At 37.3% G+C, this 14,650-nt stretch overlaps 1 protein-coding gene across 3 annotated transcripts in view; it reads left to right on the top strand.

The window, feature by feature from the left end:
• ATXN7L1 (ataxin 7 like 1) overlaps positions 1-14,650 on the top strand; it is a 120,746-nt gene extending 106,096 nt beyond the window's left edge. For all 3 annotated transcript variants that reach the window (XM_076328557.1, XM_076328550.1, XM_076328560.1), the window contains 4 exons: positions 263-384; positions 3,573-4,515; positions 8,635-8,709; positions 12,013-14,650. In XM_076328557.1, the coding sequence (XP_076184672.1) occupies positions 263-384; positions 3,573-4,515; positions 8,635-8,709; positions 12,013-12,054 (1,182 nt within the window). In that variant the 3' untranslated portion in view covers positions 12,055-14,650. The remainder of the gene's footprint in view (positions 1-262; positions 385-3,572; positions 4,516-8,634; positions 8,710-12,012) is intronic.

Genomic DNA, 14,650 nt, shown 5'->3' with positions numbered 1-14,650 from the left:
CCCTGTCACACATAGGTACCTGATAGTAAACTGACTTGTTAGTGAAGTATGAAGTATACTCTACACTAAGCTGAAACATTATGCACATATTTCATGTATCATGCAAAAAGTATTTATGCTGCAGATAGTGAAAAATACCTTTTTAAAGGTTTTATATGCATGATACAAATTACAAAGGTGTTCCTTGATCTATAAATGATAATTATTTTATAATGTAGAAATATTTTTTTTATAAACAACGTTGAAATATCTTTTCTTTCAGTTTTGTTCATATGGCAGTCGCTTAATGGGAAGAGGGTACTATGTCTTTGACAGAAGATGGGACCATTTTCGATTCGCACTAAACTCCATGGTAGAAAAACACTTGAACTCACAGATGTGGAAGTAAGTGGGATTTTTTTTACACTTGCTGGGTAGTTTAACATTTTTAATTCTGTAAAACTTCTAAATTAAACACTCCATGGGAAGCGTTTGTAAAATTACCTCTGTATTAAGGCATAGCAGTAATATGAGTACAAATTTTCTCTTCTCTGTTAAGGAATGTGCAGCACAACAGAACAATCTCCTATTCTGATGTAAATTTCTACCACATTTAGGGGTGTTTTTTTAGTCCCTCTGAATCTGGGGACTACTAATTATTCAGTAGTTCTGTTAACATTACTTAAAAGCATTAAAGCTCAGTGTTTTCTGGGTTTGGAGATAGGTTTTGATATCATATCATTTTATAACACACAGGTTAGATTTTGCCTAGATTTTTATACCTGTATCATGCACCCATATCACCCATTCAGACTTTGCTCTGTAAGACTCATGTGTCTTTATAAGGACAGGTAAGATAAGGAACACACGTTTGCCTGTGCATAAGATGGAATATGATAGGTTTTTAGTCCATAGTGCTTCATAGGGCTTTGGGGTCTTAAAATTCTGAGTATTACTTCCTATTGAAACACCTCTATATCATGTATGCATGTTCCAAGCACTATAGGGTTTGGCTACACAGATACATTAAAATAGACTGCACTTCTAAAAAAGATGCTAATTCTTTTAAAAAAATTTTTCTTTGAAAAGCTCATGGCATCTGCAGATAGGATTGATTTTTTGGGGGTATTCTGCTACAGAATATGCATTCTTCTTCCAATGTAATGACACTAAAGTGCAGTGTTTCATGTCACTGTTTATTATCAGGACTGTGTTATATTCATTGGATGCCAGCCATTAGATAAACAAGGTTTGATTTTTATTTAAATATATTTTTGAAACACTAAAGCTTGACTTGTCTGACTAACCTGGTAACTTGATGGTAACAGTGCTACTGTGCTGGGAGACATAGTTTGGAAATGGTTGGGTTTGCCGTAAAAGGGCCAGTTTCATGTCTGTTTAGAGACAGATCACGCTTGATCTGCAAAGGGTTCCTCTCTTCTACTTTGTAAATTTGGCTGTTAACTAGTAGTGTCTGTCACCTTCCACAAATAAAACTAATTTGGTTTCCTTAAATAGGAAGATTAAAACTTGTTATCTATTGGCTTTGTTTGTCAGGAGAAGAGATACTCGGGCATCTAAGAAAATGTGTCACTAGTACCACTACTATCATGAAAAACAAAAATAATCTCTGTAGTAGTTATATGATACAAGAAATAAACAGGCCTCATCCTGCTCCCACTAAATCCAATTGTAAATGTTTTCCCAAATTCTAGCTGTTTATGTAACCTCTAATATTTTAATGAATTCCATCCGTACTTACTTGTCTGTGTAACACAGGAAGCTCACAGTGCTTAACCCCTATTGTATTCTTCTATCGTCCTCAACCCTCCTCTGGACTGATCTTTTCCTGTCTTCCCCAAGCAGGGGTATGCGTAAAGCTCTTATTTTATAACCAGTGCTAGTGCAGCTCTGTAGCTGTGGCTCATCCAGCTGAGACAAAAGGTAAAGGGATGCAAGGCCATATTTTGAGAACGATGATAACATTTACAAAGCACTTTTTATCCCTAGTTCTCAAAGTACTTTACAAAGGTGGGTAAGAATTATTGGCCCTTCTTTAAAAATAAAGTGAGGAACGGATCTGATAAGCAGCTTTGTTCGTGTAGCAAGTCACAGGCAGCAGGACTTCCTCATTTCTGGCTGCATGGGCTGTATGTAATCCCTTATGTAACTGTGCCATAAACAGTGTTCTGTCTGACAGTCTCCATAGGAAGAGTACCAGGAGAGAACACTTGTAATTAGGATTTGATTTATGATAAAACAGCACACACAGTGCTGCTCTTCTACCGTACTTCTTTGAGGGCAAGAGTAAGCCTTTAAAAATGGAAAAGGTGTCAGTAGTGAGGGTAACAAGGGCAGAGTTATGGTGATGTACAGCTTCTTAACAAAGAGAAATAGGATTAAACTATGAATTAAATTTTAGTCTAAATAATGAGAAAAGCTCACATGATAATTTTCCAAGAGACGCTATGGAAGTCTGGTTCTTTTTTAACACTGGACTAGATTAAATAATAGAAGGTGGTGGCTGAATAGAAAGGAAGTTGAATACTACTAATTTCACAGGTAATATTATTAAATTTTATTCTCAGAATAGTACTCAACTAGTTATCAAGCTTATCAAGCATTGTTTAATAGTCTGCCAATTCTTCAGTATCAGTGAAATTAATCAATAACTTACCTAGTTAATCCTGTCTAACCAGCTCTCAAGTGAGCTGTTGGGACTAGCACTGCATTGGGAAAGGGATAAGCTTTCCTCCTTTCTTCTTTAAGCTCAGTGATGAAGTGCTTCATAAACCCCCAAACTGGCTCATTTACTGCCCTCATCAAATCTAACCTGTGAGTTTAGGTTGATACTGAAACTGTTCCACAACTTGAACTTTCAAGCAAAACATATGCAATGAATGAAACATAGTGACTAGAATGTTTATAGATCCCACCATCAGGCATTTTATTTGCATTTTTTAATTGTGTGGTAACATAGGAGAGGAAAATAGGAAATTAAATTTGTAATAAAGTGATTAAATTGTAACACTGTGCACTTGATTGCTACATGGGGCACTTGTGCTGAAGTGGAGCTCAGTTCTGGTTTAACTGAGTTACACAGTTTAGGGCTCACGTGCCGTGACAGAATTTTATAGGGAAAATTACGCTGCATCGTTCTTTACCTAATCATCTTCTGTTAGGTCTCCGCTGCCTTCACAGATTTCATGTGCCTCATTTCAAAATTAATTTTTAGGAAAATATACTTCATGACCCAGCTTTCCCAAGTCCCTACAATATTAAAACACACGTTTTGGGTTTTGTTGTTTGTGTTAAACCCCAAAGAACCTCATAATGGAATTGCAAGTTTAAGAAGAGGGGAAAAAAATCAGAAGTAAAAGCATTTTTAAGCTGTTGTAGAATGCAGGGCTGATTTTGAACTGTGAATATTAAAATATATGTGATTAGTAGAATAGGAATCAAAATTAGAATGAACTAGGTTTGCCTTTTTTAATAAGTTGGTCCTTCCTGGAAATCATTTCCTACTTGCATTGTTCAGATGGAATTTTTTATGTATCTAAAACTTATTCGCCCCTCCCCCCTTCTCTATTTAGGAAAATTCCTCCTGCGGCAGATAGTCCCATGCCTTCTCCAGCAGCACACGTCTCCACTCCTTTTCCAGCATCGGTCTTGCAGCCTTTCAGCAACCCCAGTGCGGTGTATATTCCTTCAACACCTATCAGTTCGAGAATCACTTCTTCTTCTTACATAATGACATCAGCCATGTTATCAAATGCAGCCTTTGTGACAACGTCAGATACGAATTCCATTATGTCACACACTACGGCTTTTCCTCACGTGGCTGCAAGCCTAAGTATCATGGACTCAACTTTTAAGGCGCCATCAGCTGTGTCACCAGTGCCAGCAGTCATCCCTTCCCCATCCCACAAGCCATCCAAAACAAAAACCAGCAAATCCTCAAAAGTGAAAGACCTGTCATCTCGGAGTGATGAGTCTTCAAGTAACAAAAAGAAAAAGCCGCAGTCGTCGTCATCATCCTCGTTATCTTTGCAGACATCTTCCTCGTCTTCATTTTCAGGGTCCCACAAAAAGAACTGTGTCCTGAACCCCAGTTCAACTTTGAACTCCTATCAGGCTACATCTTCCTATAACAGTATGTCTGTGCACAATACAAATAACGGAACAAGCCCACTCAGTGCCAAATCGGAGCCCTCAGGACGGACTTCATTATCAAGTAGTTCAACAGACTCAGTGAAACATATGAGCATGGTAGTAAGCAGTATTGACTCTTCTAATCTGTCTGTATCTTCTCTTGTGCACCACTCAGGGGACCACTCCCTGGGAGCACATAATGCAGTGTCTTCTCTACCCCTTTCTTTCGACAAATCAGAAGGAAAAAAACGCAAAAACTCTAGTTCTAGTAGCAAAGCCTGTAAAATCACTAAAATGCCTGGTATGAATAGTGTTCATAGAAAGAGCACTGCCAACCTTATTTCTGCGGTGCCAGATCCTACAAGCAGCTCCATCTCTCGGCAGGTAAGGGACTCTTCCAGTTCTTTTTTTGCAGGTCATGTTTGACTGACTTGAAATATTTCATGCATTATGAAAAGAAAATACTATGTTTTTCATCACACAACTTACTTTCTAGGTTAATAGAGAAACATATTTGTATTTGTTTTGTACCAATCATAGAAAGGTGCTTTCAGAGTTAAAAAAAAATATATATACACACTTTTTAAAAATATTTTATGAGGGGGTTTTTTATTCAATTAATAAAGTAGCCATTTGTATCTTTGAAAGTAAAACTGAATGTCCAGAATGGAGAAATAATTTTTAGAAATTAACTTTGGATCTTAATTCTCCTCTCTGAAATAAATTGTGTCATTAAAACAGGAAGACAAGAGTCAGCATTTCTGTTTGTTTCTTTTCCCAAACTTGTTGCTGATCCATCTTTTAACGTTACACAAGTCTCGTTTCTGTTACGTAAAATGCTCGCATCTACCTTTCCCTGTGGGGAGAGTCTGAGGTGCCTGACCTCAGATGCTGTTTCCTGTTTGAAACTGGAATCTTAACCAGGTGACCTTTAGTGGACATTTGGCTATCTTTTTTAGTGTGCATGTGTTCAGAGTATTGGAGTCAGTGCAACAGATAAGGTTACGGATTCTTACTTCATTGTCACTTGCAATAGAGCTTTGGCTTCTCTTTCAGTGATGCTGTGTAAGGACAAAAATATATGTGAAGTAAAATTTGGTGGAAAAACTGCCAATATGATCTTATAATGATCTACTGTTTCATTCTGCTGCCGTGTCCACTGCTGTGCAGTGCACGGAAAACAAAGCTTGGCCCTGGCCTCTGGAAGACAAAACCATAGAAAATAGAATACCTCAGAAAATCTAGAGAAAGTAGCTTGGGAGATTTTTTTTGTTTCTGAACTGCTGTGAAACTCTCATTTCCTAAGGATATTGCACATAAAGTGGAATTTGGAAACAAAGAGGGTAAGATCTCGGGCAAGGCAATCCACAGGTAATAGCAGACAGAAATGGGAGTGGAGGAAGGGAATAAACGAATTCTAAAACTGTGATAGCAGACAGAATGAAGGTCTCAAAGAATGGCTTAGCAGGTATATTGTCTCTTCCCTACTTCCAGCAGAGGTGCAACTGAGATTGCTTGTTTGGCTTTTAAAAACGGGTAGTAGCGTTGTCTTTCTATTTTAAGCCTTTTAAATGCGTCCTGCAATCAGAACTAACTTTAAGTCACTGAAGTCAGTGGAGGATGCTGCAAAGTCTTCATTCTGTCACACACCTGATTTTTGAAATATGTTTGTGCCCAAAGAGATTAAATTGCCCTGAGATATACTATCTCACATGGGAAGAAAAAGTGAAAATTGTTATTTTGGTACGAACATTGGTAGTAGGAAATGGATTGTATCCTCTTTTCACAGTACATAGACTGTATCTGTAGCTAGTACAGTCTGAGGAAGTCTTATAGATATACACAGGAGGTTCTGAGTTCAAATTCTGACTCCTCTAGTGATTAAATCTGTTCCTGGGGGACGTTCTTGTTCCAGTTTGTGATGTATTTCAGCATGTTGCACAGTAATGGAAGTAAATAAACATAAAGAATCAAATTCTGAATATATGTGAATATGTAATACTTTTTCTTTAAGTAAAAGGTTAAATATATGTAATGAGTGTAATAATACATAGATTGTTAAACATAATGGTTTTATATACATGTACAGGTGCATACACATATATATGTATACATGCATATATGTGTGTGTGTATGTAAAAGTTGGTCACACCTTCCTCTTATACTGCTGGTCTTGGGGCTACACTAGTAATCAAAAATAAGAGGTAAATTGGAGTTGGTTGTATTTCAGACATCTGGCTGGCAGCTAATTGTCTTTGTGACAATGATACTGAATTGTATGCGATAACAAAATAGACATTTCCTACTGTTTATTTGTGCTATAAATAAATGAAATTTGTACCCTCTTAAGCATATGGGTCAAATAATATTACGTAGTCTACATGTGAATATTAAAACTCTGGAGAATACAACACTTGAAATCACTTTTAAGCCCTGCTGTTTTGACTTGCTGTGTTCTAGAAATGCGATCACAGTAAAAATACCACCAAAAAAATCAGTATTACTTAAAATCTTACTCCTGTTCCCTGATGTAACTGCGCAAATTAAATTAAGAGAATAAGAACGCAGAAAAAAACTCAAGTGACTGGTGATAGGCTCAGGTATTTTTTTTTTCTAATTTAATTCAAGTCTGGCCTGGGTAGATAGCAACAGAAAGTGTTAACCATTAGGTTTTGAAGTATACTTTATTTTTAAAAGAAAATAAGGGACTTAAGTCTGCCTCACCCTAATCCTTTTGAAGTGGTGTTCCCATCATTAAAGACCCGACACAACTGGGAATCTTTTTTTCTTATTTTCACTGAGCGCTGTAACTGTTCAGTCTGAATTACCCTTCTGTCCTGGAGCGCTGCCCTTCCAGCTCTGAATGAAGATAGATAGGACAGTAAAGCAGCTCGAAGCCGACCACAGTGCTGCAAGCTGTGTTGCTCCTTGCTTTGTCTTACGTAGAGAGTCAGGCTGTTAGTCATAGGGGCACTGAATGAATGAAGCCTAAAGAAGTATAATATTCCCTCTCATGATTCTAGGATCTCAGCAAGTCGATTTCCTAGTGGCTGTTTTTCCATTTAAAAGATGGACGTGTATTTTATTATGAAAGGATGTTACGAATATTATAATGGTGGATGTAGAGAAGAAAGGTTTGTCACGATGTTCTGAATGGATAGGAAAGATTTTACAAGGTTCTGTATCTTTAGTCAAGGTTTGTATATTGAAGAAAAGCTTGACATGGCACAGTACTACCTAGAGAACAGCAGCTGTGGCATGCAAAACGACAAGCTAAAGGGAACAGGATAGGCAGAGGCCTGCCCTTTTAATCTTTGTGCACCATGGGAGCTGCCTTCAGAATTGGCTGTAAATGAAAACTTGAAACATTTCTTCTGGATAGAATGTGAATAGAGAACCCTGTTTTAAACAGTCACTGTGAGAAAGGGCAGACATGGAGAGGGAGACAAAGGCTACCTTACACTATATACGTGAAAGGGCACAATAACAAATGATGTTGCAGAAGGGAAGGAGAAAACTATGATGTTGGTGAAAACCCTGCCAAGCAATGCCACAGTCCCATCTATTCAGTAAGAAACTTGCAACGGCATTTCTCACTGTTTAGAAGATAGGTCCTTGCTACCTCTCCATCGAATGATTAAAGTTGACGTTACTTGAAGTCCATTGACCTTGTGAATAACTTCAAAATCCGGTCATCTGCTGTTTGCAGGCAGGTGTCCATAGTTAATTTTTGTCAGCCTTGTAACCCCCAAGGAACTACTCCTCTGACTCAGCAGCTGTCTCCCCTTTTGTATCGCAACAGAAATATCTACACTATGTTTATGGGTCGTTGTAGAAAAACCTCAGACAGACTGCTCTTGCAGAGTGCTGTAATTTCTCAAGCATTGAAATATGCAGATTGAATATCACAGTATTTTAACTAAGTACTTTTAAAATATATGTATGTGTACTATCAATTTGCACTCATTCCCAAAGAAACTCTCTGGAGTTTGATTCTTTTGGTTAATATTTGCTTTATTGAGCAATAATAAATGAAGACTCTGTATGGAAGTAAAAGGAGTAACTTAAGGCATGCTGTGGTGCTTGGCCACTTGCTTTAAACTCCCCAGGAGTGGGGAAGGTCCACTGGGGAGGAGTCTGTGACCTTGAGCACTCTGTGCTCTCTCAGTTGCTGACTAGCTGCGCTAAGTGACTGCAGTAAGTAGAGAAACTAGTATTTCGGTCTAGAGTGGTGGGGTTTTACAATCTATATTCCCCCGGTAACTGTTTCTTGTGTTGTTTTCTGACCTGTAATAGTATTTATGTGCCTTTTGAGAGTTTATTTAAAGTATACAGGCTCTGAGAGACAATTACGAAGAAGTGTATCTTTTGCAATAGCAAAATACCTGTGTTCCAAATGCAAAGCAGTTAGTGCCACTTTCCACAGGAAAGGGAAGGCATTACCAGCATCTGCATTCAACTGACAAATACGCCTCTCACTACTGCTCAATTAATGTCTTTCAGATTGGAAAAAATAGCAGTGTAGCTTTGTCACAATCCAGTCCTTCGAGTACATCAAACCCTGTACACAACAGACAAGTAAGTTCCTTTAAAAAAAAGTGTACTTAAGTAGTCTGTCAGCAGTTTTGAAATATTTTATACTGTATAACCTTAAAATACAATTTCCTTATGAATACAGTTCTTTATAGAAGCTGTCTTTCGGTAAACTAATACTGGATTTCTCCTCTCACTTAATTTTTTTTCCAGCTATTTTCCCCTCTGAGATTTATGAATAACAAGTTTTCTGCTTGTTTTTTACCACCTGTAATACACCTCAGGTTGGCTTATGTGCTGCTCACTGGCTGTTGCTTTGGTGATGCAAACTCAGCAGCAGCAGAAACTGTCTGTGCAGGATCCAGCTAAGCTAATGTGTTTTTTCTATCCAACTTCCCCTGCTGAGCAAGATGGCACAGCAGAGTCCCCAAACTGGCATAGAAGGGACAGCATTTAAAAATAGGCCAAAAGTGAAAGCAGCAAAAGGAGAACAGAAACAGGACAGAGAAGACAGGGCACTTGACTATTCAGAGAAACTCATCTGGAAGCATAACTAAAATAAGCATAATCTGAATTCTTCTTAGACTGTGAGAAATCCTTAGCGCTCCCACCGTACCTGTTTATCACACAGACTACTAGTCAGATAATTATATTAAATTCTGTAACTCGGCTTTTATGTGAGGACAGGTGCTTGACCTGAGATCCAGCCCTCATTTGTCCGGAGGACTGATAGACTAGTTTATTTTTTTAATATGGCTCCTACTGTTTGACTCTCCAAGTTGAGTAGTTTATCAAGAATTCATTATCAGGATCCTTGGTATGAAAAGGTTTCCCACCTCAGCAAGGTGTAGTCACAAGAATTCCAGAGGATTTTTCTGTACAACCAGTCAGTATTTTAGAATTCCGTTACATATTCTGGCTAAATTATACAGGAGCAGTTATTCCAAATGGCTGTGTTGCTTAGTTTCTGCTGTGTAGACACAGCAAAAGAATAGTAATGATTGTAGTAATGATAACCCGCAACTGTATCCCCATTAAAAATGTTCTGAATCACTCGCATCTTGAGGTGAACAGCCAAACAGTAAATTTATTTTTTTTTCTCTTGGTGCTGAATGCAAAGCAGTATACGTATGGAAGACTTACTCTGAAGGGAAAAAAGTGGCAAGTTTCTTCATACTTCTAAGGACTGGCATTTTCCTGTGTGAGACACTGTCGTCCAACTCCCAGTAACAAACATGGGATAAAGCTGTTCTGAAGTGCAAAACTGGTTTTGCTTTAACCTCCTGCTCCTGTGTTAGTATAAAATACACACTACCTGAGGAGCAGAGCTTGTTGGGATCTGTTGCGTAGATCCCATGGGGAAAACCTAACAGTACGAAACATTAATTTTGTGGCAGCCTTATGTAAACAGAGGCTATTGCTGAGCTTTTCAGCTGCCTGTTTCCGTAACTTTATCAAACATAGAAGTGCTTGCTTGTTTTAAGCCCCGCAAACTTTTCATTGTTAAAAATATGTTTCTGTCAGTTTCATAGTTGAATATGGAGCTCAGAATACAAATACAAAAGAAAATCAAGATGTAGTAAGTGTTGTTAACCTTTTAACCTTTTTTTTTTTTTAAACTCAACACAGGATTTTAGCATTTGGAACCATGAATAATGATTACCAATCTAATGAATGCTTGTCACTGTCAATAAAAATCTGAGCTGCTTTGTTGACAGCTTTCATCTCCGATCTAGCAACTGAATAGTCTCTAAATAAAATTTTAGTCTTAAACTGTGCTATAATATTTCTTTATAAAGGTGTTATTAATTAGGTCATAGTAAGTGGATATGCAAGTATCTGCTGTGGCAGTAAAGGTATTACTGGGGGAAACTGAGCTCTCTTGTTTTTAATGTTAGTATTGTAACCATGATAATCAGGGAGTCCAAGTGAGGCAAGGTCTGTAGGCACAGACAATCTCTGCTATACACTGGGGTTTATAGTTGGAAAAAACAGGCAAGTTTTCACGAATACAAGTCAGAACAACAGACTTTAAACAATGCAGTTTGAAGTAGAATTGCAGCTGTCAAGATAAATGAGAGTATAGAGCGGTTACTCTGGACTGCCTCCACTGTGTCACCTGGTCAGGCAACCTGTCGGGGTTGTCTGCTGGTGCAGAGGGGGAGTTAGAAGTGAGGGGGGTCCTTAACTCAATATGGGGTTGAGTGACTGGGTGAGAATGAGGCATTCAGGAAGTTGCAGTGGGCTGTAAACCCAGTCTCGTTTGAACCTATGATCGCCTGCGTGCAGTCCTACTGAGAAAGCTAGCTTCCCCACTCACCTTCCGAAGGTGTCCAGTCGGAGCTGAGAGGACATGCGGCAGTGCTGTGAAAGTCACCTGCCACCAATAACTGGGTCTTTTCCATTATTGAGTTGTGAGATAAAGGTGCCCTGTGGCTGTTTTGATTTCACACAAGCAGTTTCTTTTGGTCATTGGCTGCATTTGTTGAAGTACACTGTACTCTCGGGTACTCCTGTGGGGGACTGGTGGCTGTGAGGATAACTGTTGTGGGCCTGTCTGCTCTCTCCCATCGCATTAAACTCAGTCAGGTTAAACTCAGACGAATTGTTCTCAATTCATGTTTAATTTGAATGTGGCTGCATCTATTTGAGACCTGAACAGGGGCTTGTATACATAAAAGCGTGCCTGTTTTTCCAACTACTGTTGCTTTAATTAAAAAATATTACTTTTCCCTACAAAACCTACGTGGTTTTTAACAAACATTAATGGAATGGTAGTTTTACAGTAAAATTATTTGTGCCTGTTAATACAAATTATGTATTAAAAGCTTGTTTTCTCCATATTTTATCCTTGTTCTAGGTTTGTAACTAATCGAGTGTTTTTGTCTTCATAGTGCTTTTAGGTGCCTGAATGTGTTAACACTTCCAAGACCTCAGTATGCGGTGGTTTTTAAATACTGAGTAACTAGATCATTTTATTAAGGGAAGGTGATAACGTGTGTGCTGTGCGGGGATTCCTTGTGCATGAAAATATGCTGTGTAGAGGAAAAGATTCTTCAGAGTTGTCGTCTAATTGCTGCTCTTTATTTGTAATGATACACCAAGTTAATGAACATGAGATTCACCAACGCTTACTAAAATCAGACAGTCCCAAAAGGAAATACGCTGGTTATTCAAAGCAGTTCCTTTTCTTAAAGGTCTAATGTAATCAGTAAACAGGGAGGGAATTTAGTTCAGGGACTCGAAATAAATTCCTGCTTTGAGTTCTGTCAGACACAGATGTTACTAAAGTATTACATACTGAAAGACATTTTGTGATTTTGAACCTGGCTCTGGTTTCTCTTTTAGAAGACATCAAACCGGACTGGTAGAATAAGGACTCTTCCGTAACAAGGAAAAGGAACCAGCCTGTACTCTCTAGCTCTCAGCAGCCCTACTCCACAGGGTTTTTCTTTTCTACGTCCTGCAGATGGATTTAACCTTTTATGAATTTGTGGTTTTAAAGAGAATTAAATTTACAGAAAACTGTAATAGTGATTTGTTTAGTTTTTCACTTGTATTTGCCACTGATCTGTGCGTTCTGCTTGGTTATGTTTCATGCCTTTTAAAGCTGTTAGCATTGCAATGCTCCCTTTGTTTCCTTACCAGAACACAGCGGACATTCAAAAAAAAATCCAGATCATGATTTGAATTTATTTAAAGGATCTCCAAATTTTTTCATTAAATAAAAATTACAGTAATTCTGTATTTAAGCTTGTCCTATGGATAAAAATTGAGTGCATTTCTTAGTAATTTGCAAACAGCTGGGGCACTGCAACTTTAGGGACTAATCCTGACTGGTGCTCTGTACCTACAGCATTTAATAATTTCAATGGGAATTCTGAGTGTTCAGCCTCTTCCAGGATCAGGCTCTTAAGGAATCTATACTTCAGTCAATACAGAGAGGATTTTTGCACCAAACTGTAATTAATGTTATCAGGGGCTCGACACGTAAAATCTCCCTATCTTGGTGGATTTCGGGACACTTGAGGTCATAGCACTTGATAACTTCAGTAAACAGTTTGGGTTTGCAAGGACAGCAGTTGAGCAGATTGGCTTGCATTAATAGAATTGCACTGACAGTGTTTCTTATAGGATTACTGAATAATTTTTTAATAAAATATAGATTTTATAATCAGGAAGCCAATACTAGGTACTGGAACAATAGTACAGAGGAGTTAATTTTTATTTCTACAGTGTTAAAAGTGCACTTATATGCTGGTTTATTTACATCTTGGGGAAAGGCGAGAGACTGCAAATAGGGAGATTATTACTACTTTCTTTTTTAAAAAAAGAAGGCTTAAGGCAAATTTTAAGACTAAAAATGTTTAAGCAATTATAAACAAGGCTAGACCCTTTGAAAAAAGTTTAGAAATATTCTTAAAATAAATTTTTATAGTGTTAATTTTGTAATAATTTATGTTTTGCTATACTTCAGAGCTAACTGACCGGTATAGTTTCAGAAACAGTATGAAACTTAGGAAAGTTTAAGCAATGTTTATATTTTTAAAATGTTCTTTGAATTATGTTTTTATTGTACATTTCTTCAGACTGAAAAATGTGTACATATCTTTGTTATTTTTGCACAATTTTTGTCTTGTTCAGTTTTAGGAGCAGTACTATGTTGATTTTTTTAATTTATTTTGAGTTATAAAACTGCAGGAGTTTAAAAATCTCAGTAACAAAGTCATCCTCTGTAATCAATGAACTGCTATTTCTAGTTGTTGAGGGAAAACGGTGGTTGTGAGATTCAGTGGTTGCTTCTGAGAAATAATGCTAATCAATGACCGAAGGAGCAATTTTGTAGTTCTAGGAAGCTTTAGCTCTTTCCATGCATCTTTTCATTGGAAAGCTGGAATATGGAGCCTGTCCTTTGAATGCTGCTTAATTTTTTTTTCAACTGGCTTACACCTGACAGCATTTCAGGCAAGTTAAGCACCAAGTAAAATCCCACAGTGTTCTTTCATCATCAAAGAATCATTATTTAATTATCTGTATCAAAAATTTCAGCCTGAGAAGTGAAATGGAAGTAAACATTTGAAAAAAATGGATACAAACTGGACCAGCCTATAATGCATTATTAGTGTAGCATTCACTCGGTAGTTCTTTTTCTTCCCCATTTGCCTGAAAATCTTGTGATTTGTTTCCAGCAATAGAGGCTCAGAAGCTTTGGTTGTTACACATACGCAATGCATAGGCCCGTCAGCCATAAAAAGCGACTTGGATAACTTGTATGCCTTCTTTTGTATTGATGTAACAATTGTAAATAGTGCTGATCGACCTTTGTAGAGAATAGTTTATACAGCATATTCTATTATTGCTGATTCTCAGTGAACTATTGTTTTAAAAAAAAGAAGAAAAAAAGAAATTTTTCTATTTACACCTTATATTTTGTTATGCTGTTGACCCATGGCACTTTAACAAAACTCTGTGGGTTTTGCATAGCTGGTCAGTCATGGGATATATTAAATAACTGTTGTTGCACAGAAATGAATTTGCACCTGCTATATTGTGCTTTCCTACTACAGATTTTAGAACCTTTTCCAGAAGACTTTTGAAGAAAGCATGTCCAATCATTCTAAGAAAAAAAAAATGCCATACTTGTACAGCCAATTTCTTTTCTAAAATCCATATTTTGTAACACTAAGTATTTTCATTCTTTGTCCTGCACCTTTATGTATTAGCAGTATCAAATAGAATTCATTCCATGCTTGTGATAATTGTAAGCAGAATAAATGTCTAAAGTAGGTGTAAATAGTAAATTCTACGGCTTACAGTTTAAAAAAGGAAAAACAGAACAAACATGTATCTGATTGATACTGCCATGGTTCAACACCGGGCCTGGAGATATTCTCTAGTGAGCGATTGTATTTTTTGTTTTTTGCTTTATTATTATTATTTTTTTTTGTAACATGGCTTTGTAAATAAAATAATTTATATGTTTGTA

Source organism: Aptenodytes patagonicus, chromosome 1, assembly GCF_965638725.1.
Source record: "Aptenodytes patagonicus chromosome 1, bAptPat1.pri.cur, whole genome shotgun sequence".
Lineage (NCBI taxonomy): Eukaryota > Metazoa > Chordata > Aves > Sphenisciformes > Spheniscidae > Aptenodytes > Aptenodytes patagonicus.
Note: the sequence above shows the minus strand (reverse complement) of the source record. Positions and strands in the feature narration are given on the sequence as shown.